This window comes from Lycorma delicatula, chromosome 7, assembly GCF_047948215.1.
Source record: "Lycorma delicatula isolate Av1 chromosome 7, ASM4794821v1, whole genome shotgun sequence".
Taxonomy (NCBI): Eukaryota; Metazoa; Arthropoda; class Insecta; order Hemiptera; family Fulgoridae; genus Lycorma; species Lycorma delicatula.
The window spans coordinates 111,077,044-111,103,902 of record NC_134461.1 but is presented as its reverse complement, the minus strand read 5'-3'; the positions used below and the strand labels follow the sequence as shown (position 1 = coordinate 111,103,902).

The 26,859-nt window shown below is 28.9% G+C and overlaps 1 protein-coding gene across 1 annotated transcript in view; it reads right to left on the bottom strand.

Annotated features, from left to right (window-relative positions):
* The window catches only part of LOC142327429 (FERRY endosomal RAB5 effector complex subunit 3), a 59,623-nt gene that overhangs the window by 18,747 nt on the left and 14,017 nt on the right, over positions 1–26,859 (bottom strand). Inside the window, exons 3-9 of the mRNA XM_075370491.1 lie at positions 25,679–25,824; positions 21,216–21,397; positions 18,700–18,906; positions 15,683–15,874; positions 10,179–10,297; positions 5,098–5,264; positions 225–342 (exon numbers count right to left, since the gene is read on the bottom strand). Of these exons, the coding sequence (XP_075226606.1) occupies positions 225–342; positions 5,098–5,264; positions 10,179–10,297; positions 15,683–15,874; positions 18,700–18,906; positions 21,216–21,397; positions 25,679–25,824 (1,131 nt within the window). The remainder of the gene's footprint in view (positions 1–224; positions 343–5,097; positions 5,265–10,178; positions 10,298–15,682; positions 15,875–18,699; positions 18,907–21,215; positions 21,398–25,678; positions 25,825–26,859) is intronic.

Sequence of the window (26,859 nt, the reverse complement as noted above, 5' to 3'; positions counted from 1 at the left end):
ATTCTTTATAGAAAAAAATTGTATAATTTATTGGTACAACCTACAATTTTTTTAAATTTTTTTTATTACCATAAAAAATTATTTATGGTTAGAAAATTCACTTGTTGAGAGTCAATGAAAGAATAAATAAATAAAATGTATAACAAAATATTTTATAACAAGTACTACAGTATGTAATAACTATAATGTAATTAAATTTTAAATTACACTTCAATAATACTGACTAGATCGTAGTGAATCATCAACAATCATATGAAATACAACATGAATTTCAGCAAGATTTGAATGACGAGTAAGAAAGACATCTCCAGTTTGAAGATATTTTGTACCACTGCGGCGAGACTGTAAGAAGGGAGAAAAGAAATAAATACTTATCAAATAAAATAATAAAATTTTTTTGCAGTTTTGCATAAGAAGACTATATTTTCATTATTTTATTTTATATAATATTTTTTGTACAATAAATAAACAAAACAAATTTAATGAGAAAATTAAAAGAGGTAACATTTTTTTTTAATGTTAAAATGTACTCTCTGTTTATAAGAAAATTAAATTATTATAACCATAATTTGATGAAATAATTAAAAATAATGAGTAGACCCTATACAAAAGTATCAAGTTTAAATTCAATCACCACCACAAGTCAATGCATAAAGTGCATATGAAAAATACACCAATACAAAGAAATATGTTCTGTTGTCAACCTTAAATTGAGCATAACTAAAGAACACATCAAATTTTCATATGCACATATTCAGATATACTACTACAGTATGATCTAGTAGTTTTGGAGATTTTTGAGCTATAATATTTATTATATATAGGCATTATACCAATTATACATATATGTACATGGTATATATGCATATGTAAAACAAATGTAAAAAGCTAGTATATATAAAATTTTTTTAAATCAATTCTTTTAATACTTATACTCCCTGTATCAATACAAACTAATTTATATTTAATAGATCAATCCAAGTACAGAATAACTGAAATAGGATGATTTATCTTATTTCATTACATAAGCAGAAGTGCTTTTACAAACTTAATTCGCATCATCAGCTGTATTATATTTATATAATATATCTCTCAAAAAACATCATAAACTTGCAATACATAATATAATATCACTTCTTCAATTATATTTTATGTTAACATTTTTTAAACTAATAAATTTTATTAAAAATTTTTAACTTAAATTTAAATCTACTTTATAATACTTTAAAAGCTTATACAAAAATTTAAAAACTTTTTAAAAAAATTTAAATTATAATCAAAACAAGATGTAAACTATACAAAATTGTTTAAAAATTATAAAGATTAATTAATTAAAATTTATATTAAAATTAAGTTAAAAAATTAAAATGTAAAGATTTTTACATAAGATATTGTCAATATAAACAAATAAATTAAAATTAAATTTTTTTTAATATCAACTTTAAACGTTGATGATATTTTTGTATCTATGATCTGGTGATAAATGACAAACATTTAATAATCATGAATAAGTTAAACTCATGCTATAATGATTTGAAATTTACATTTAATAATCATGAATAAGTTAAACTCATGCTATAATGATTTGAAATTTACGCTTGAAATTGATAACAATAGAAAAATAAATTATTTAGATGTTAGTATTGAGTTTAGTAAAAATAATCAATGAATAACTTCAGTAAATAGGAAATGACATCTAACAAAACCACTATACATAAAGCTACAAATCACCCGTGGTCACATAAGATTAGTACTTATACAAATATGGTAAATAGAGCAATTAATTATATGAAACATAATGAAAATAAAAATGAATTAAACAAAGAATTAAATATTGTAAAGCAGATTGCTGTACATAATGGTTACAATAGTACATTGGTAGATATTTATAATAAACAAATGGTAAAAATTTAAAATAACACAAATTTAATACTAATAACTAACACACAAAAAATTGACAATCTATATTTAAAATAAGAACATACTGATAAAATAGTCGAACACATTACTAAGGTTTATGATAATAATATGTTTAAACCTGCATACCAGACAAATAGCCACGTAATAAAATACCTAATAAGTAATAAACATAATAATACTTCTGATGTATACAATTTGAGTGGTATTTATAAAATTGAATGTAATGATTGTGACCATATTTATATTGGTAAGACCACTACATCTTTTAAAACCAGATTTATGAACATTTTAAAAGTTATAAAAAAGATAAACTGGGTTTTTCAAATGTATCGGATCATTTGATTAAAAATAAGCACACAATATCAGATATTCTAACAAACTTAAAAATACTAGAAATTAAAAAAATGCAATATGGATAGGTATAATAAGGGTTTTGACATTTTAGAAAGTTATTATATATATATAAACATAAGAATAAATTTAATATGATCAACCTTCAAACAGAGTATGAAGATGACGATATTATAAACACTGCAGTAGATAGAATCACTATCTGTTTTGATAATAATGATGAGTAATTGATCTTCCAATCTGGTTAATAAAGTAAATTCAGTGAAACAACTAGCATATAATTCCGGAGTTCATTAGTACTTTGTTGGTAAGAGGGGACGAACTCAATGAACTGTTTACAGTTCTAAACATGACCTAACCTAACAGTGAAATGAAAACGGGGGAAAAATAAAATACGCATGAAAACATTATATTTTAGTTCAATTAGAATGTAATAAAGAATACTTTAAAAAAATACCTTGAATTTTGTTAGACAACATTTTTCTTCCATTTGATGAACCACAGGACTCAAATATGTCATTTTATTAATTTTTTTACTGTACCTTTATGAATTCGCACCACTAGATAGCAGTACTTGATAGTATTAGTTAGCGTACAAAAGCTTGATAATGTACTTGAAATAATAAAATTTAAAAGAAAATATACTACAGCTTGTTTTAGTGGTAAGTGCTCTTATGTAAATGAAAGTACTGAAGTGAAACAATTTTTTTTAATTCTCATCACTTCTTTAAAAAAAAATAAAAGTATTAGTTTACAAGAGATTATGCTAGTTTTATTAAAAAAAAAGAATAAATAAAACAGAAATAAATTAGATGGGTAAAATTGAATTTAACGATAAAAATCGAGGGTTACACTTACAAAATAATAAATGCAATATTACATTATGAATCTTTGATTCGTAAAGGTCATTGTACTAGTTTTATTAAAAAAGGAAAAATTCAGTATGAAGTGAATGATACGACTATCAACAAAAAAAATTGGCCATCAAATTCAATTTGTTTGTTTTAGAAAGGCAATCAATTTTAATAATAAATCCATAAGATAACAATCAGTAATTCATAAAAAAAAAAAAAAATAAATAAATAAAAGAATAATTAACAAAATGCAGAGATATCCAAAAAAATTATGATGAAATTGTAAGCCAATGGTAAGAGTCTCGCAGATATCATTTCTTCTGCTCAAAAAACAAAAATTTCTGTATTACAAATAAAACTGTTTTTAACAAAACAATACTGATATCAAAAAAAGGCAAGACACTATATTTCTATTAACAAAATTTGTTATTAATTTAGATTTTCTTTAAAATAAATACATGATAAATATATGTAATAGACAATAGATATACCATAATAGATAATAAACAATGTTTAAGCGTTCCATAAAAATAAGAAACAAAAGAAAATTTGTTACAAAATTCTTACCGGTTGGAATTTTTTTTAAGGAAAATTCTAAATTAATAACAGATCTTGATAATAGAAATGTAAAATTGTAGTGTATTATCTTTTTTTATATTAGTATCTTTTTTTAAAAATTATTTATATTACAGAAACTTTTGTTTTTTGAACGGAAGAAATGACATCTGCAAGACTCTTACTGTACGGTTTACAATTTCATTGTAAATTTTTTTGTTATCATTGCGTTTTGTTTTACTTGATTTAAGTTTGATTTTACTTTAAAAGTTTTTAATTTTTATCTTTAATTTATTTGTTTACAGACATCATATTGTTCACATATGTAAAAATCTTTACATTTTAATATTTTAACATTTTAATTTTAAATTAATTTTAATTAATTAATCTTTATAATTTTTAAACAATTTTTTTGTATTTTACATCTTGTTTTGATTATAATTTTTAATTTTTAATTTAAATAAAAGTTTTTAATAAAATTTAATTTAGTTAAAAAATTTTAACATAAAATATAAATGAATAAGTGATATTATATTTTGTATTGCGAGTTTATAATGTTTTTTGAGATATATTTATATATAAATATAATGCAGCTGATGATGCGAATTAAGTTCGTGAAAGCACTTCTGCTTATGTAATGAAATAAGGTAAGTCATTCTATTTCAATTATTCTGTACTTGGCTTGATCTATTAAATATAAATTAATTAATATACATAAGGAAATGGTATTAATATATTTTAAGTGAATGGTATTTTCGTACTTCTCTAACATTTACTTTAAATAAAATATGAAAAACAACATTTTCAATGTAATGAAATCATGTAACTATGTGAAAACTGGGCATTTCACTTTCATTGCTGGTTATTTGAATAAGAGAACATGTGTGTGTGATTCTGAGTAAATGATAACTTAATTGCATGATTCTTGTCTTGAATTACTAAATGCATATAAGAAATAAATATTATTATAATTATTTAGAAAATAAAATACTTTTTATGTGTTACTGGTTTTCTTGTAAGTATATTTCCATATTAAAGTGTGTTGAAAGAACTTGTTAATTAGAAAAGATTATTGCAATATGTTTTATAATGAATGTTTTTTTTTGTACTTAGAAAATACAACTGAGTGTAATTATAATATCCTTAGTTAGAAAAAGTGAAGAATATTGCTCTAACTTGGATTTATTAACTATAGTCTTATTTCTTTTCCGTGTAATTTAATAATTTTCATACAAAAATATGAATTCATTTAATTCACAATGCTCATGGTTAATGTAATGATATTTACTATATTGTTTCTAACTCAGAAAAATATTTTTAAACAAGTACACAGACTATTCTCAATCCCAAATAAAAGAACTAAATTACTGAAATTTCAATATACCAGAATCAATATAAAAGTGGAAAAATAATTTACCAGTTGCTCGGATGTGGTTAGATTTAGTAACTGATTGGGGCAGTCTTGTGGCTGATGATTCTTTCTCCATTCAACACCTTCTTTGATAGTATCTTTTACAGTTTCCAGTTGTTCAGTCATACTAGGAAAATGAAACTCTGTGCTGCTTTCACAAATATCAACAAACTCTGTATATATTTAGAAAAATAAAATGAACATATTTAACAATACAATTATAGAATTCAAATGCAATTTGTTAATTATCTACATTATTTTCCTAATAAATAAAAGACTGGACGAGACCTCACATGAATCACGAATCATTCCTGAAAAAACAACAGTCATTTTCAAGAACAAGCATCTTATGCATGATTACTAAGAAAAATTAAGAGAATTGATTTCCTGTCATTTACATCACTGAACCAAATATGTGGTTGCAATCAGCATGATCCAGTCACTTTCACTCTATTCACCACAGTAACTGATTGCATAGTGAATATCATGACTCTCAAAAAAGGAACACTGTCTTGTGTCTTTTGTGCTACATGTGTCATAGCCATAAGAAAAACTGGGTCAGATAGTTTACAGCAACAAATTACAATGAAACAATGTGTTGTATATTCTGCTTCAATTCAGTAGGAGGCAAATAAGCAATATAAAAGGTTTTAACAAAACACACATTTATTTTCAGGAAATGTAGTTCGACTCAAAAACATCTTTTGATGCAATGACAAAATATTTTCATCTAAAAAATATAAAGCATTCATCAAGAAATCATTTCATTTGCTTTTAATCGGCATTTTAATTCATAATTCTGGAAATCATAGGATATGAGGGAACTCAAAAATAATTTTGTTAAAATTTTTATACCCTACAGAGAACTATCATCCATTTGAACCAATACACTTCTCTTATCTATCTTCTCACTGATGGAAATATTTGTTTGGGAATTTTACAATTTAAAGCAGTTCAAGGCCTACAACCTTTCTTTTCATTTTATTGATATCAGCAAAATGTTTCCTTTTATGGGGAACGGGTTTCATATGAAACGGATGTTTGTGGCAAAAACTGTACCTCGCTCAAAACCAAACAATCAGAGGGAACTGTCATAGTAAAGAATCTGTTTCTTCTCACATTGAATAACCTTTTCAAAACTTAAAAAAAAGGAAAAAATATATTGTCTTAATACTGCACTGAATCTGTTGGGGCTTTTGGATTTTGGTGAAATTCCACTGATTTGGAACATCCCATTCACTTGGTGCTTGTGTTGTTTCTGGCTGAAAACCATGGAACCAAGTGTCTGATATGGGAATAGATTTAGAAACTAGAGTAGCCATTTTGGATTTGTTCCATTATATTGACAAATCAGGAACAAAATTTACAAAAACATGTTTAATTTTTTAATTTTCTATGTTTCACTGACTAACATCAGCTCAAAGACAAATCAATCATCTTAGAACAGAAGAGAGCAGTGCTATCACTGCTCAACAATGAAAATGTTTCAGGCTCAAAAACAGCTTATTCTTATGTATTTCTATTGGGTGAATTCAAAAATCACCATAAAAATGAGTGATTAGCACTTGGTTTGGAGATACAATGACTTGTCATTTTTTACCCAATCTACATTTTTAGTTTTGGGGTAATTTTGCTTTTGGAGTTATCACACCTGTTAAATGATAAAACACAACGCTTCTCTAGCTGCTTGTAGGTTACAAACACTATTACTGTTGCTGTAACTGTGAGTTTCTAATTGTTTGTGTTGTAATTAGCACAGAACTTTTGGTTTTCAAGTGCTTTTGAAGTGAAAAGTTTGTTATATCAAAATGCCACTAAAATGTATAAATTTAGTGAATAAATTTTGTTACATTTGTGTTGAAATAACATTTTTGTCACAAAAATGCAATCTGACACCTCTTGTGAAGACTAGTTATTAGTATTACTTTGGTATGAAGGTATAGCATCTGGATAAGTCATGGGCTCCATATATATGTTCCTACTCTAGTTCAATTGTACTATGAGAATGGCTGAAAAATAAAAAAATATCTATAGCTTTTACTGTGCCTATGGTTTGGCAGGAGCCTACAAGCCACACAGATAACTGCTATTTCTGCTTGACTCCACATATAAAGGCAGGATTGCCAATGAAGAAAGAGGAACAGCTCAATACCCTATTCTTCCATCTGCTATTCAACCCATTCCAGATTCAGATAGTTTATCAGTTCCTACTCCACCCCAAAATTATGAGCTTGAAATAGAAAATGAAGACAGTGTGGAAGAAGAACCCAACAAGCCTTCCATATCCCATGACTGTGATTTTGACGAAAAAGATGATAAACTGCACAGACCGAGTCAAGGGGAATTGAGTGATTTCAATTTGATGAAGAAGAAGGCAGAACTTCTAGGGTCAAGACTACAGCAATAGAATCTTCTCCAATGTGATGTGAGGGTCTAACAATACAGACATCATCATAGGGATCTGCTGCTTTCTTTTTTTGAGAAGAAAAACAATCTTGTTTTTTGCTACAACATTAATGGCTTGATGAAATGTTTCAATCTGAATCATGATCCAACTGATTGGAGGCTATTCATAGACTCCTCCAAGCTTAGTTTGAAAGCTGTAATTCTTCACAACGGCAACCGTCTGTCTTCCTTCTATTTCTGTTGGTGACGCAGTTCACATGAAGGAGACTTATGCAAACACAGCAATCCTCCTAGACTGATGTCAATCAAATATATTGAACGCAAGTGGAAAATCTGTGGCAATCTAAAAGTCATCGCTGTACTCTTAGGAATGCAACTGGGGATAATTAAATACTGTTGCTTTTTATGTATGTAGGACAGTAGGGATAGGAAATCAAATTATATTCATTCAAGCAGACTGGCCTGCAAGAAATCTGCCAAACTCTAGCAAGAAAAATGTTGTTGCCAAGCCTCTCGTGGACCCAAGATGTTCTTCTTCCAACCCTCCATACAAAGCTTTTCTCAACCCAAAATTAATAAGATTTGACTCATGAAGTGAAGGAAACATTCAAAAAAAATTCTTTGTTGGGCAGTATAATCTCTTATTGAACATAATCATAAAAGTTTTCAAAATTCTCTTGGTCAGTCTTCAACTAATATTTCATCTTAATTAAAATGAGAATACACCTTGAATACCAGTATCTTACTCAGCGCTTCAACTTGAAAGCTTCTTGAAATTGAAAATTCCTAATACGAGCTGATTACTCAAAAAAGAAAACAAAACTTCATACGCAATAAACTTCTTTGTTTTTATTATCAGTTTTTCTAAAAGTTGCAAAATTTCCTTACAAGCACTTGTAAAAAAAACCAGGACAATAGCAGTAGTCAACCTACCAACAACACAGCATGGATACCACATCACTACACCTACAAGAGGTTATCTCTAAAGTAAACAGTTTCATTGTAAAAAATTTATTCTGAAAACTTTATATATATTTTTTATTTCTCTTAATCTACATACCTTATACTACTTCTCTATATAATCACCACATGAATTAAGACATTTATCGTAGCGATACACCAGCTTCAACATACCCTTGTCGTATTCTTTTGTCGCCAGTCCATTTAGCCACTCATTATCAGCATTTTTAAGTTTATCATCACCTACGAATTGCTTACCACTCAAAAATTCTTTCAATTTCCCAAACAAATGGTAATCAGAAGGTGCTAAGTCCAGACTATATGGTGGGCGATCATAAATTTCCCATCCAAATGTTCTTAGTAAATCACATGTCGGACCCGCAACATGTGAACGTGCATTATCATGCAGCAGGACAATGCTGTCAATCAGCCATCCGTTGCCAATTTTGAATGGTGGGCCATAACTTACGTGGAATTTCCCAGCAGGCTTCTGCATTTATAGCCATTCCACATGGTATGAAATCAATCAGCAGTATCCCAAATCAATCCCAAAAGATTGTGGCATTACTTTGTGTTGAAATGGCTGTGGCTTGACCTTTGTCAGTCTGGTTGTTGATTGAGGATGATGTCATTCACTTGCTGACGTTTTCTCTCTGGCGTGTAATATGAAATCCATGTTTCATTGACAGAAGCAACTGAATTAAGGAACTCATCACCTTTTTTTGTGTAGCGTATCAAAAATTCCAAGCTGATCCCATTTTGATTTTTTCTGACATACCATTAAGATGTGTGGCACCCAACATGTAAAACCTTTCTGAAACCTAAATGGTCATGAACAATGCGACCGATAACAGGTCTTGAAACGTCAGGAAAAAGAACAGCCAGGTCGGAAATCATTGAGCGATGATCTTTTCTGATTTTATCATCCATGTGTTTCAACAAGTCCTCGGTGATTATCGAGAGCCACCCTAAACGTTCTTCATCATGCACATTAATTCTGTTATTTCTAAACCTTTCACACTATTCTCTGACGTTTTTATCATTCACTATATTATCACCATACACAGCAATCAACTGCCTATAAATTTCAGCCGGCTTAACATTTTGATGGTTTAAAAAACCTATGACTCCTCGTATTTCATAGTCGGTGGCAACATCGATTTTCCTATTCATTTTATAACGTAATAACTCACACATAATTAAAGATACTACAATGCGACAACAATACAGTGTGTATGTTACTAGCGTGGCCATGAGTGACACAAGATTCGCCAACCTTAAGGAGAGAAATTTCCCAGCGATCTTTACTTTAGAGATATACCTTGTATTTCATAGTCACATTCAACTTGGTTCTCCCTTGTATAATTCACAATTATGTTAGAAAGTTTAATGAAATTTTCACTAGTGCTTTGAGGAAAAATTACTTCTAAAAAACAAACAAAAAGTAATCTTAAAAGAAGTGTAAATGAATTTAATAAAACTAACATACAAACAACCAATAAAGGGGGATATACTAAATTTTCTATTTTTAATACAAAATTAACTTAATTGACTTATAGGCACTTTGATATACACCACACAAAATCTAATTTACTGTAATTGAACTTATATATTCCTATAGTTTTTTTTTAATAATTTAAAAAACACAGTATTTTTATGTCAGTTTTAGGCAACTTAATAAATATATGATAATTAAGTTAATTTATATACATAATACATACCTTTTAATAATCCAGTATGACTCCCAATATGTGTATCTGTTAATAGTACAATACCACATAAATCATTAGAATAAAGACCAAGTGCTGTTTGCAATCTCTGGGGTTGAGGATCACCAGAACTGTAATCAAAATTGATAACATTTACCACAAATACATTTTAAAAAACCTTTTATCATAAAAATAATATTAGTTAATGTTTCATTCAGAGTTTCTATTAGATCATTAACAATTACCCATAACTCTTTGGTAGTAAACAGATTTTTATTGTTGGTAATGCTATGCAAATTCAATGCACTTGAGCTAAATACAACAGCTCCCAGACCAGTACAACGGCAAGCTTAAAAAAAAAATAGCAATGCTCAATTTGGTGCTACTGATTTTTGCACTCTAGTTTAGAATGTAGTTTTAAAAATTGCTGTATTATGGTCCAATGTGATGACAAATATAAATAAACATAACATATGCACCACTATAATGATTTGGTCACATTACACTGTATTATAAGCCATGGACACACTAACTAGCTTTAGAGAAAGTTAATTCATTCACATGTGCATTAAGCTGTTCACATGCAAATGCCCATTAAGCTATAAACAACCTTCAAGAAATAAGTATTATTACTGTTACAGAGATTCAAAATATGTCTTAGTCAGATTGGTGATTTTCATTATTCATATATTTTTGTATCAGTAAGACTTTTTATTGACTTTTGGACAAGATCTACCAGACATTTAAAACTGCACTTTTACAGAATAATTAGTAATTTTATTTTGATTGGTACAAAAATACATTTATATATATCATGTCAATATAAAATAAACTGTAAATAAAAAAATAAATTATACATTAAAAAAAAATAATTTGATTAATGTGCACATAATTATTTAAATACGAACATATATAATAACATTAAGGTTATAATGATGTTAAGAAAATTACTACAGAATAATTTACAGTTCAAAAGGCCCTACTGAAAATTACTTTGAACATATATTTATATACATGTTGAATGGGATACACATAAACCAGGGTTTTTTTTTATTTTGTTTTAATTAATATTATTTAAAAATTCATCAACAGAGTCAGTCATATTGTCCCCATAAAAGGAAATCCTTTTAACTGTATTTTAAATAAATAAATTGGTGGAAAAATTTCTTGAATGGTTGTCGGCAATTTATTAAAAATGGCAACTTTAGCATAATAAGGCCTTCTTCATAAGCCGAAGAATTATATTAGGAAATCCTTTTAACTGTATTTTAAATAAATAAATTGGTGGAAAAATTTCTTGAATGGTTGTCGGCAATTTATTAAAAATGGCAACTTTAGCATAATAAGGCCTTCTTCATAAGCCGAAGAATTATATTAAGTTTTACGAAAACAGTTCCATTGTCTGGTTTAGTAAAGATAAATACTGTTATTTTTTAAAAATAAGTCATCATTCTTTTTAGCAAAGATTGCAATTTTAAACAAACACAAGAATAATTTAATATGTTTAATTTTCTAAATATCAGTCTACACAAGCATTTCTCAACCTGGGGGTTGCAACACTCATGGGGGATCACAGTGATATTAAAGGGGGTCAGAAGATTAGCCCCTACAACTTTATATGCAAACAATAATGAAATCATTTTATGATAATATAAAATTTAATTTATTGTAAGTATTAACTTACATTTATATGTACATATGTACAGAAAATAGATTAATGAGATGGTTGTGTTTACTTTTCATTTAACAGTTTCTCGATACATAGATGTATGTTAATAACACACAAAAGCAAATTGTTTTCAAGTAATAAAAGACAATTCCTATATTTAGTTTTTAGCGTAACCATGATGAAAAACCCTTTTTACAGAGTTAAGATGTGGCAAAAGGGATTAATATTTTCAGTACTTTTGTGACTAAACTTCAATATTCACTTCGACGAGCAAGGCAAGACGTATCTAAATCTACAAATGTGAATTGTAGTTGTAACGTTTTTTCAGCAGACATTCCAATGAGCTGCTTGTGAATCTCAAATGGTAACTTAGCAGCAGCAATAACATTTTTACTAAATGGATTCAGTACCCATCTCTTCCAGAAATCATTTTTATCTTCCAGGAAATACAACGCCAACTGAATTTTTTGCGTCAAATGCATCTTCATGCTATTGAAACTGTGGTGAATAACATTGTCTTCTTCATCCACATTTTTCTCAATATACTTGTAATTTGAAGTGAGTGCAAATATATCAAAATTTTTTCTTTCAAGGTGAATAATCCAGACATCAAACTTTTTAATGATAAAATGTTTTTATCATGTCCTTGTAAATTCACATTCAAGTCATTTAAATGTGAAAATATATCAACTAAATTAGTCAACAGCAACATATACTCATTATTCTGTAACAACATTGAGAATGGTGTTTGTTTATCCTGAAAAAATATTAATTCATCTCACGATTCCAATAACTGGGTTAACACTTACGCACATGATAACCTTCTGTATAAAAAATAATTTTTTTCCTTTTGCCCATTTCATCACAAAGTTTAGCAAACAGCCTATTCTGTAATAGTTGACTTTTAATAAAATTCATTTTTACAGCTTTACAAAGAATTTGTTTGAAATTTGTGGCATATTTTTTGTGGTAAGAGCATGCCTGTGAAGGAAGCAGTATATCCATTTCTCTCTTGGTATAAAATGGTCTTTTAATCTTTTCAGAAATTCACTGGTTTTTCCTGTTATTGCCTTCGCACCATACTACATGTTGCAATACATTTTGACCAATCTACGTTATAGTTTATAGTAGGTTCATAAAAAACATCAAAAAGACATTTTCCTGTTTTATGAACAGATATTGATTTGAAAAACAACATATTTTCATTGATTGATCTGTCCCTATTGCATTCATATCTCACAAAACATAAATACTGAAAAATGTTTCCACATCTTTGATTTATCAAACTGAATACCAAAAAATTCACTTGAACTCACTTGTTGAATTATCTGATTGCAAACATTGGCAGCCATGTCACTGATTCGCCATTCACTCATTCACTTTCTAACAACCATACTGTGTTGTTAGAAAGTGGAATTTTTTTTTGGTTTTTTTGCTTCTTCCACATCTATTAAAACACTGACCTTATTAAATCCAGCAAGCAATCTGAGGTTTTCTGCGATTGTATGGGGTTTGGAAATCTTAGCTAAACTTAATGTTATAAGATAAGATGCTTCAAGTGCACTTTTATCAGTATGATGTGATTTATAAATAGAAGCTTAGGCGATTCCCGAAGTATGTAATTTTCTTTTGAAAAATTCCACAGGTTTGCTATTATAATCTAGATGTTAAGTTTCCAAGTGTTGAATTAATTTTGATGGCTTCATGCTTTCACTGGAGAGGACTTGAAAGCAAACAACACACTGTGGCTTTCCATCCAGTGAGGTAACAACATAATTTAAATAACTGTCATTGTACAATTTTATCTTTACCCATCGATTCAGTGGATAGATGATATCTTTGTTTTTTCACAAATTTATCCATTTTGGATAATAATCTAATTGAAAAAAAAAAATACCATTTGACTGCACACTAAAAAAACAAAACCTTAATTATTATTATTTTCAATGTAACTATGCTTTTAAAAACTTAAATAAAGGCACACTTCGCATTTGAAACTAAACTGATATGCTGCATTCCCTTATGCCTCTTTTATACTGCTGATAGAACAACATGTTCAAATCTGTATCATATACATGTTCAAACATGATGCTCTCACAGCAAATATTATAAAAGAAGACTAAATTATAAGGAGCACATACACATCAAGTTGGAACCTGTGAGTTGCTCATGTTTCTACATTTCAAACATGCATGCTCATAACCATCACTATCAACGCAGATAAATAGTTTTAACTGGATTTCATTGGGCTGCAGTTGAAGGGTTGTGAAATATTCATTTTGTTTTTGCGTTACTTTTCTGGGGGTCATGGAGCTAAAAAGGTAGAGAATCACTGGTCTGCACAATTCATACTATGATTGTCAGTTAATGATCTGAGAGCTCATTTTTGCATCTTAAAAACTCATTCTAACTTTTTAAAGGAGGCTCATAAGATGATATTTAAACTTTAATATATATATATATATATATGTAGAATAAATATAGAATATTTGTAGGTGTAATAAATATTTAATAATAACGACAAACTTAGTCACTTTACTACACTTCAAAGCAAAACAGTATGGTTAGATTATGTTACAAATGAAAACAATTTCATCATTCCATAAGAACTTGCAATCACATAAAAATCGCAGAAATTTCACGTTATAGGCAACAGAAATATGATTGTTATCACTAATGAGAATTCATTCATGTGATCAGTAATGTTACATCTACTTAAGAAGCATAATGGAACAATTTCATCATATTTTAAGACAGATGAGGCACACAATCCATCCAGTGAATAAATTTTTGAATTGCTATCATAGAATTTCCAATTCTGTTTAAGGAATTATCTTCAGATATAGAAACAGTTGTGTCATATATGAAGAGGGTTATAATAAATGGCTCAAGATGTTGAGGCAGGTTATTAATAAACAATAAAAAAAAGCAAGGAACTGAGAATATTTTATAGTCCTCTGCATTCTACATCTTGAAGTGAGGACCTAAATTTTACAAATGTATTCTTATCAAAAGATAAATTTCAACTCCTTGTTTATGGCTGGTAAGGAATGACTTTAATCAATTGTAAGCAGCTCCCTTGGTACTATAGCTATTAAGTTTATTCATCAGTAAAAAGTGTGGAACTAAATTGAATGCTTTACTAAGGTCACAACAAATTAGAAATGGACTCTTTTGTTATCTATACAATTTGAAATAATTAATAACTGAGAAATGGCTGTCTCCATTGACAAGGTTTTCTAAAACCAAGCTGAAAGTTTGTTAAAGTTTTAACTTAAATTCAATACCATTATAATGAGATTCCACAGTAGAAACATTCATATCTTGAGGCAAATATTTTAACATTTTTTAAACGGTATCTATAGAAATCTTAGAATGTAACAGAATGACATCTACAAAGAGAAAGTGATACCTACAACAACAAAAAAACACAAAATGTGCTGGACCTAGCTAGTAAAAACATTCTCTATTTTCTTGAGGAATTATGGAATTTCTCTAGGTTTCTCATTTTAATATTTTTTTAAGATATATCAACCCTTTTTCATTATATACCCCATTCCCTTATCCCAAAGTGTTCGTGGGTTTTACCTAGATGACTTCTGAATCTTGGTAAGGGTATGCAGATCTGTAGAACTACTGCATCCTTGGTATTAGTGTAGTTCGTGAGGTACCTCCAAATGCAGATTGAACCAAGGACTCAATTTCCTATCTGGTGCAGTAGAAAAACTCCAACCTGGGGTTGAGGTGTTTATTAGGTATAGTCCCTTCTAATATGGAATATATATCCACATATATTAATAAAATAAATCAAAACTAAATTAAATTTTATGCAAAAAGAAAAACTTACTTCAGAGAGGTATGTTTCAACCGGCAAAAATCAAGTATATCAGCAGATAATATTCTAATATTATGCATTTGTTTCATTTGAGAGCCAAGGTGTATTGTGAAACTCTCTTGCAGAATTGGACCAACAGAATCAACTGGTGCATCAATACGATCCAGAAAAGTCTGGTTTGCTAAGCTGCTAATCGGTGAGCTCCTAAGAAAAAAAATGTATAAGCATATTTTTTTTTAGTTATTATTTGAAATAAATAAAATTCTCAAAATAAACTTTCCCCAAAATCTGTCTGTATTGCTATAGGCATACAAAACTGCGAAACATAACAGTGTACCAACTGTACTGAGAACTGTACAGTTTTTGATCTGAATATACTAATGGGAGCAGAAAACAATAATTTTCCAATCCATTAAAGAAACACATTTTCTTTAAGCCACAATCTCTTAGTAAACCTAATGTATAGGGTTCTTAAATCCTGGAACTACTCAAAGATAGAATAACTTCCATAATTTTTTACAATCTGACCCCAAACAGGTAAAGAAGCAGGACACTCTTCATCAATGTAATGACAAAAAATCTCAAACATAACAGCAGGAAGTAAAAGAAATGCTACCTACCTTGGGAAGTGTTTCTTTTTAATCTGCTCTTAATTGTTTCCTTTCTAAATTTTGAGCCTTTAGTTTTTTGTTATAATGTTTTTATTATTTTCTACTGAGAGTGTTTACATAGAAATTTCATAGATTCTTGAATTAACCTTAATAAGATACTAAGGGAAAATTACTATTTAAAAACTAAACTGCTTTGTAAAAAAAATAGAGTTGAATTAAATGTTCATGAGCAAAATCATTGTAAAACACTGAGAGGAAGGAGAAATATGTTACAAAGACAAAGAACAATCACACATTTTTAACAGTTTCAACTAGTAACATGATGCAGACATTTCTACATTTCTCAGGTTTCTACAAAATTAAAATTAATGTAATTAAAAATACTGACTTTAATGAAATTTGTTACTCAAAAATACAGTCAGTTTTGATTATTAGAATAAATTCGAGAATGGGTTTATATGGTAAAGATTCAATAAGATATTTTATTCCACCAATCCACTGAAATGATGATAAATACACAATGTCTGTAATGCCAGAAAAAATCAATATATTGAATATATTAAAAATCACACACTGAATTAAATTATGGGTTTTGATTTAATTCAGTGGGTGATTTTTAATATATTCAATATATTGATTTTTTCTGACATTACAGATATTGTGTATTTATCATTATTTCAGTGGATTGGTGGAATAAAATATCTTATTGAATCTTTAACGTATTATTGGTAGAAAAAGATAAAAATTGTTTATGATGATTTAAATGTAAGCATAAACTGGTATGATAATCATAAGAAAAATTACAGAAGGGAAAAATGTTGAATTTAATTTATTATATATTGCTGAATGGCTTAAATGGCATGTAGCACCTTAGAACCTTGTGGTAGTACTGGAGGTCATCAGTACTACCACACTGGGGCACTGTAGTGGTGGCCCTCAGAATCCTGCATTGTTGGGTTGGCATCAGTCGTTTCTGCCTGCACAGGCAAGGGGGTTCTTCCTGAGCGGTACTTGTCAGGATCCATCTTCACCCTGTTACGCCACCTGGTGCTAGTGGGCTTGTGCTGGTCTGGCTGGTGGGCGGTGATGCTCTGGCAGGGATGTCGGAATCTGCTGCAAGAGCCCACACAGGGCCAGCAGTGGACTTCTTCCTTCTTCTCGGTCTTCTCCTGGTGGTGGTCTAAGAGTGAATGCTTTCACATTGCTGGGCTGCTGTTTATAAAGCTGCCTGCAGGATAGGGAGTGTGAATTGTTGTGGTGGGGCCATTCCAGTCAGCTGGCTTGGTGGAAGGAATGTGGGTACAAACATGTAGGCGGACTGCAAATTTCCCTGACATATACCAGTTAGTGTCACGCCTTGCCATTAGTAAGCACAACTTGGCAATAATATATATCTAAAACGCACACCTTATTTAAGATTTATACTGGGGAGTAGTGAATACTAGATTTTTACTGGAAAATAGAGAATATTAGCCTCAATTTTAGCAGTAATTTAACTAAATCTCTTTTTTTTTAATCCTGAGGTATCTTTTAGATTAAATAAATTTTTTACAAAGATGCCAATACTAATTTTAAAAAATGTTATTTTTTTAATTTAATTAAATTGCTGTTTACAGTAATTGGTTCAATGTTATTGTCCCAATGATGTAATAACACATGTTACTAACTTGAACAAGGTTATTAAGAAGGTATCATGTTATTCTTTATCTACATGGTAGATCTGACTGAATACTACTGATTTTCTTCTTCTTAGCTCTACAAAAATTTCATATAAATTACAACAAAACATAAGAGATGTATAATAATGCACTTCATGTTTTAAATCAGTGTGAGAATTGGAATTTGTAACTGTTTTTATCATTATTACTGCCTCTTCATTATTTAAGAGCCAATTAATTCCAAGTGTTTTTTTTTTTGCAAATGCTATGAACTGAAATGACTGATTTTCTTCACCGTCATTTGTTGTTTTACCTTCTCTTTCTTATCTGCTCTTCAAATTATTATTTTTGTCATCTATTTTCTAATGAATGTTTTTAATGTTGTGATTTTATTCTATTTCTCAGGTGTAGATACAGTTCATTACAGCAGCAAAATATTGTTTAAGCTGAACTTATCAATACACCCAATACAATAATTAAAAATATATTCTCATTTTGTAACATTAACTTACAACATTGTGATTTGATAAAACAAAACTATAAATTTAATAACATAAATTATTACTGAATAGTTGCTCTCCAACTTGCTTCAACCAAAATTACTGAATCAATTACCAAATGATTTAAATAGATGCAACTTATGATAATCTACCTTATTATCTATGGTAATAAAAAGTAATTTAAGAATTAAGAAAAAGTATTCACTTTCACATTAAACAGGAAAAAAGAGTAATAAGAAATATAAAATCTGTAATCTTACAACGGAGTCGTGTTGTTGGTCTGTCTATCCATAACCCAGTCTCGGTATTGTCTGCGCTGTGCTTCTTTTATCGCATCAACCTGGCTATCCCATTGTGCATGAACTAAACTTTGTTGTTCAAGATGTCTACCAGCCAGATCATTTATTTCTGCTTCAGTGCTAGTAATATTAATACCATCTACTGCTCTGCACATTTCATCAGATTGTCTAAAACAAATAAACATAAAGAAATAAATGTTTATAGATAAGTTTTGTTCTAAAATTTGTTTATTAATTTATGATTATAACCACCTTTTTTCTATTGAACAGTGACAGTGTGTATAATGCAAATGTTTTTCTTAAAACAGAACATTAACTTGTAGCCTAATAGTATTTGTTTCGCCTTTCATACTAACGTAATATATGTAAAACATCTGGGGTAAAACTAGCACTAGATGGAGATTCTTTCTCCAGGAATACTGATTTTCAATGTATAGTCAGTCATTAGTAAATAAAATTATCATTTATAGGGTTGAGTAACACTTAAATTTCAGTGAGCTTGGGATCCTGATATGCAACTGCATGTTGAAGACATCAGGGAATCACTTCACTACTTACAATTCTTAATAAGCCTGGTATGGGGTGCTTAATATTACTGAGAATATATATGTTATTTTCACATGTAACTTATGACTCACATGAGGTCATTGAGGTTATGGTAACTTTCTTTTTGTGTTTAGACTCAGGAACCACTGTAAATTACTTAGAGGATGAATGAGTATGATATGTGTGAATGTAAATGAAGTGTAGTCTTGTACAGTCTCAAATTGACCATTCCTGAGATGTGTGGTTAATTGAAACCCAACCACCAAAGAATACAGATATCCATGATCTACTATTCAAATCAGTATAAAAGTAATTGTCTTTGCTAGGATTTGAACCTTAGAACTTTTGACATTGAAATCAGCTGATTTATGATGACGAGTTAACCACTAGATCAAACCGGTGGGTTAGGTTATAGCAACTATTTTCATATATATATATATATATATATATATATATATACATATATATTCTCAGACATGCTACATACATATCTAATGAGGAAATGAGATAGATGAAATGTTATGTAAAGCTATTTCTGCCATTTCTGGGAACAGAAAGATACCAAGTGATCAAAAAGCCCGCATCCTAACTACTACACCAAGCAGCTGGCCAAATAATAAATAATTTTCAACAAGATGTAAAAAAATATTTCTTCAATATACATTTATCACTAATTCCATTATCAGAGAGAAGTAATAATTTTTATTTATTATCATTGTTCTGTATAAATATATATAATTCATAATGGTATACTAACAATTCTATTGTGGTAAATCAGTTTAAAAACCATTTGGATGGTTACCTGCTTCTATTTTAAGCACCTTTAATCACTAAAAAACCTAATTAATATGTAAACCAGCATCCATTTACCTCTAAAAAACCTATTATACTCAAAATAATGTTGACTGAAACATGAACATGTAAAAAATAAAGCAAAGAAAAATACAATTTCTCATTTTATATACTTAAATATTCTATACATAATATATGCACTAATACATAATTCACAATACTTTAATTTAAATGATACCAGTAAGCTATATCTACCAGTATCTAGCAATCTATAGGCCTAACATAGGATAGCCAGTTATTGGAATATTCTGCTTAATGGAATAATTCTTATTAAAGACTATTCATTAGGCAGATTTTATCATTTTTTAAATAAAATTTTGATATATTTTGACGCAAAACAATGCCTAAGGATCTATTTCAATAATGAATTTATACATTGTTATTAAGTATTACTAGAAAAAAAGGCAGGTCTATGGTCCGCCATGAAAATGTTACATTGTTTTTGCCAACTGTAACTAAATAATGTTCATGAAATTATTTAGCGTAGTTACAACAAAAACTTCAAAATCCTGATCAATTTTAGCTGTTTCTTGAGTTGTAATTTTTTAACACAGCTCTAAACCCCAACGTTTTCCTTTTTTATCCCAAAACACAAATATAATTTTAAATAAATCGTTCATATAAAAAAGTATAAATTGATTGAGAAGTAAAAATTGTTCAAATGAATGAATCGTTTGTGTGCTCCGCGCAGCCGCCTGGCGCACAGAGGTCCACTCTGGGCCAATAGCAGCTAAAATAAAAAAGTGAGCATGAATAACAAACAAACCCACACACCATCCTTTTTTATAATATAGAATAATCTTTTCTGAAGACTGAAACAAAAAATAAAAGTGATTTCACATTAAGTATAAAACGTATATATTTTTTTCATTATATTTACAACAAAAAAAAAATGCCTGTTAAGCTTGAAAATAAACTTAAAAATAACTTTAAATTCCTCCTGAAGAATTAAAGATTCTTTTAAAATGTAAGAATTAGTAGAAATTGGTAACTGAAAACCTTTACTAGAAGATTACTTACAACTAGCAAAACTATTTTATAAACTTCACATTATTATTATTATACCTACATACACTCACTTGGTGTTAAGGGAAGAAACTTGTAAATCACGTTCCCGAGCAATATCAGCTACAGCTAATGCATAAGTGTGCTCAACCTGAAGAATAGTTTCTAAAGCTGGAGAATGTACTAATTTATGATAAACTGCTGAAAATAATTCTGAATCATTTGTACCCAATTTTTCACCAAATTCTACAGTATTCTGAAAAAAATTTGAAGAAAAAATAAACTAATTTTGGACAGTAAATATAGAGTAGCAGACATAATAAGGGGAAATATTTTTTTGAATGGAAAAACCCATCATTTCAAACAAAAAACTGTCACCTGAGAAATTAAAAAAGGGAAAATGGGAATGATTATCAGTTTAAAATGATAAAAAACACACATTTTCACACAAATCACAGTCTGTTACGTTAAAAATGATTTCCATTATCAGTTATACAGCTGTTTAGAGATGATTCAGACCTCAGGTTCAAATTCAATATGTAATGATATTTAACTGGATAAAGTTACAATGCTGCTGGAACAGTTTAGTTGCTATAGTTTAATTAATTACAAAATTTCTGAAATAATGGGTTCAGATCGGACAAGAGATTAACTACTAAATTTCAATCAGGTTCAGTCAAGACAAATTATTTTAAAAAACCCTAATTATTATGGTATGGAATTATAAACTGGGAGTAAAAAATAAAATACTACAAATAAAATAACAAATGGCTACTGCTACAAATAATATTTATTCTAGAAGAATGAAAATTAATAATAATGAGAAGAGCCCTGCATAAGACATTTATTCAGAAACACAATTAATTTATAAACTTCCTGGTTTGATTAGGCAAGAGTTGTTTGGAAATTTCTTAATTTACATTACTGGAATTAGCCCACTTCATAGGGATTATATATTAATTTATTTACTTTTACAACAATAGGCTGACATCATTTAAGAACTGTTGATGGGTAATAATAAATTTTTGTAGCATATGAAAAAAATGCCTTGCCTGACTATGAGTCAAACCCGGAACCTCTGGATGAAAAGCAGTAACACAGAGGTGTTATCACTCTACCACAGAGATCGGTAAATCTAATATGAGTGACTCCTAGGTAAAATCAATGGTAAGTCTGCAGATAATGTAAAATACATTATTCTGTAATGAAAGTGGAAGGATTTTCATATAGAAAAACTAAATTAGCTTCTTTGGTGAACGTTTAATAAAAATGTATGGCTAAAGTATTTTGTGATTTTTTTCTGAATTCTCTTTCATTATCTTTTCTTTCTGTAACAAATTAATGAAAAATAAATAGAAAAATGTATCCTCTAACAATCAGTCTCACTGAACAGTGTCCTGAAAACTAAAATAAACTCATATAACACCAAAGTTAGAAAATCTTGGAAGCAGTTTTCTGGACGCTAATGGTATCTACTAATGACTGCAGGACCAAATAGTTAATGTTGATTAAAATATAATAGTAAAAAGAAAACAGGATATGTGTTGAAGAGGTACTGTTCTGATTTGCTTTCTCTGAGAGGAATGATGATGTTAAGTATACAGCCTGAGATGAACAGAGAGATGACACTTGTAAGGCTGAGTAACTTTTGTGTGTTTCGAAGGGCTTGGCTCGCTTTTTTATATAATATGTTTGGTTCTAGGAAGAAGGACCAAGTAGAAAACTAGCTCACTCCTTCCTTTTTTAGAAAGGCTGGTATGGTATGTTTATTATTCTTGAGAATTTTTATGATAATTTCAGAAGAGATTTGTATCTTTATATCCAGCTGCCAACAATTCTTTTTTTGTATAGACTTTCTAATCTTCCTTTAACAAAAACTAGAGGATACAGTCATCAAACAAGATAATGATTAAAAATAGTTATCTAACAGCAAAAGACACTATATCAGGAGGTGATTCTATAACTAAAAATTAGGATAAAAAAGTCATGTAACCATATGTTGGAAAAAGTTTTATTTTCAACTAATACCAGATAAAACATTTCATCCTAATTTTAGCTGATAGGTAATATGTAAAACTAAAAGTTTTTGAAATCTTAATTAAGGTAAAAGATTAGTGTGTTATTATATGGCTTGAAAATTATTAAAAAAAAAAATGGTTCTCAGAACAGTTCTAATATTTTTTTTGTTGAGAAAAATCACATAAAACTCAATAAATTCAAGTCAAAAACAATAATTTAAAAAACAATGTTAATTGCCAATTAACAAAAAATATTTTGTAGATAATTTAATTCTGAAAAAACTGAAAAGTAAATATAGCCAAAAAATAACAAATACTAGTTGAGAAATTCAACTTTAAATAAAATGGAAAAAATGTCAAACTAATAGAGCAAAACTAATTGATAATACAATTTAATAAAGCAATTTTATTTGAAAATTGGCTGATTATAAAATATTTTCAATTGAATTTTATTATTATGACCAACTACTAGTTGGCATCATTGATTAAAGAATCAAAATTTAATTTACTTTTAAATTTAATTCTAATTAACATAAAAACAAAACACTTCTGGCTTATTTTTACATGAAATTTTTTTCTTATTTTTAACTTTAGAATCATTGTCTGTAATTACTGTCATTTTCTAACAGAACACCTGTCTGCAATTCAGAGTAAAATTAGTGACAAAAAGAACTTAGCCCACAGGGATGATCTATTGGAAAATTCATCACTGAAAATCACTTGTTAAACAGCTGACTTTTGAAATCGAAGGTACTGAGGTTCAAATCCTAGTAAAAATTGGTTACTTTTATATCGATTTGAATACTAGATAGTGGATACTGATGTACTTCGGTGGTTGGGGTACAGTTAATCACACGTCTCAGTAGTGGTCAGCCTAAGTCTGTACAAGACTACATCTCATTTACGTATTACACTTATCCTCATCTCATGAGTCACGGGGGGGGGGGGGGGAGCGTTCACTTATCAACATTACCAACATTTTATTAAATGTGTAAAAAAAATAGAATATTATTTTATCCCTGTATTTGTAATACAAAACATTTACAACATGTATTTAATCAATTCAATTCAACATCTATGGAATCTATTTAATAAAATTTATTATATACTAATGTGTATATAAGTAAATTAAATTTTTTTTCAAGTTTTCAAAGTATTCTTTTTTTCATCAAGTCTTTTCTTCTTTTACGGTGTTAATACAAAACAGAAAAAATAGTGAAAAATACTTTTATTCATTCTTAGTAAACTTGGTATAAGATGTTGTTATTCTTCAGAATGAGTGTATTGTTTTTGTGAATGATCTTATGTCAGTTCATTTAAAACACACTGAAAACTATTGAAAGAAGGTATTCTCAAGGCATCTACAAGTTTACTAAATAAAAATGACAAAATTTTCTTGATACTTCTCTTCTTCATTGTTTTGTATTTAAAATTAGCAAAGAAAATTTCAAAAAATAAATCACTGTCTGCTGGTATGTAAGTACTACAACCATGATTATAGGTAACCTCTCTCTCTTTTTTCTGTTTAGCCTACAGAACCATCATAAGGTATTACTTCAGAGGATGATATGCACAAGTGTAAATGAAGTGTAGTCTTGTACAGTCTCAGGTCGACCATTCCTTAGATGTGTGCTTAATTGAAACCGAACAACCAAAGAACACCAGTATTTAAGTCCGTACAAAAGTATCTGCCTTTACTAAGAGTTGGACCTTACAACTCTTGATTTCAAAATCAGCTGATTTGCGATGATGAGTTAACCACTAGACCAGCCTGGTGGGTTATGAATATAGGTGACCTGATATAAGATATCAGTAACTCTTGAAAATGACTTAACCATACTTCTCATCCAATTTACTAAGGGAAGTGAAAAATGAAAAGCGGTTTCCTGTTGCCTTCCTCACTGAACTGAATATAATGTTGCAAATCAGTGTACTAAGTTTATGAAGATGCAAATGATATTCAGCCCTGAAAGTAACAACTTTTTTTGGTTCACTACAAGAAATAGTGGTATGGTGAATAACATTCTTGTAATCAATTATGATATTAATCAAACATCAGGTAGTTGCCTACAAAAAATAAAAATAAATAAATAAATAAAAATAAAAAATAAAAAACCTTAATACACCTAAAGGTCATTTTTTAACATACTTGCTACAAATGTTTTGTGGTCTACATAGCTTACAGGTTATTCTACTTGTAATGTAAAAAATAGGTTATACTAAGAACATTTCTCACAACAATATGTATACCTCCACCACAAACATACAGAAATTTTACTATACAAGCCATAGCATATACAACACCACCAATAAGGTCTCAATCAATCCACCCATACATGTTGTGGTGGAAGTACAATGTCAAAATCATTCCTACTGTCAATGTCATGTTAAAAACATTGATATATTAAATAAAATAACTCATTTAAACTTTTAAAGACAAAATACATATTTTAAAAATCATTACATACCCTTAATATAATTTAAAAAATTGCCATTCCCAAAAGTACAATAGACCTTACCTCTTTAAAACTTTTTTCCCATATTTTAATTATGTCTTCTACATCAGTTGTACCATCTAATGCATTATTTATTTCATTTTCTGATAATTCATCATAATAATTTACAGTCTCTTTACCAATAAAGCATTTAAGAGCCAATTCCAAATCTAAAAAAAAAAATAAAAATTAACAATTTAATCTCAATTTGAATTATGCATCTAATAATGATGGAACAGCAAAATAAAGAGTAGATCATAACATATAATTACAAAATCTGTTCAGAAAATAACTTAATATTTATAACTACGTGCCAGTTTAGGGTCATGCGGTTGGAAGCATTGCGTTCCACATAACCTCCTCTGTAAACAAATGTTCTTGGATTGTTGATAACTCATTTATTTTTTGTGTTATTATTATTTTAGTGTAACATGTTTAAGTGTTAGTAGCAATTTTTGTAATGTGTGATTTTAAGAATTGACTGTCAGAAAACTTGCAGGTTAACATCTCAATTGGGTCATGCCATGATATTTTGATTGAAAAATTGAACATGCATCGAAACTGCTGGAATTAACAGCAGGTACTGCAATGATACAAACGTTTCACTCATCTGAAGAAAAAAAAATTTGATGAAGTATATAATGTACCCAGTTTCCTTTCTTTAGAAAAGTGTTTAAAATTCAATTTTTCTTTAAAAATTAAATACAAAGAGTCTCACAAAAACATAGAAGAATTTCATGACATGTTCTAAAAATGAAAAAAAAAAAATTATAAAATATGTGGGTCTGCAAACTCTTTGTTTTGGCTTGTAGCTTGTAAGATTTCACCCCGATTTTTGCTCCAAGAGTAAAATGAAGCCACACTGAAGTTCCTGGAACTTAAACTAAAGGATAAATTTCATGGTTTGATATGGTTCTTGACCTGAAAAATTAAATCAAACAGGTCCCAGAACTGTGCCTATAGCAATTTCTTACAAAATCATTGTAAAACACAAGAAATGGTTTACAAAACAATTTTTTAGGTTAATAACTTGTTAAATTGTCAAAACAAAATTTGGCAGAAAAATACTGAATTATAATTTTAAATTGAAACAAGAATCATTTCAATGTTGGGAAAATCTAGAAATAAAATTAATTATTAAAATAAGTAAAGACAAATTAGATAATAGAATTATTTAAATATTATTGTGTTGCCTTAAAATGATT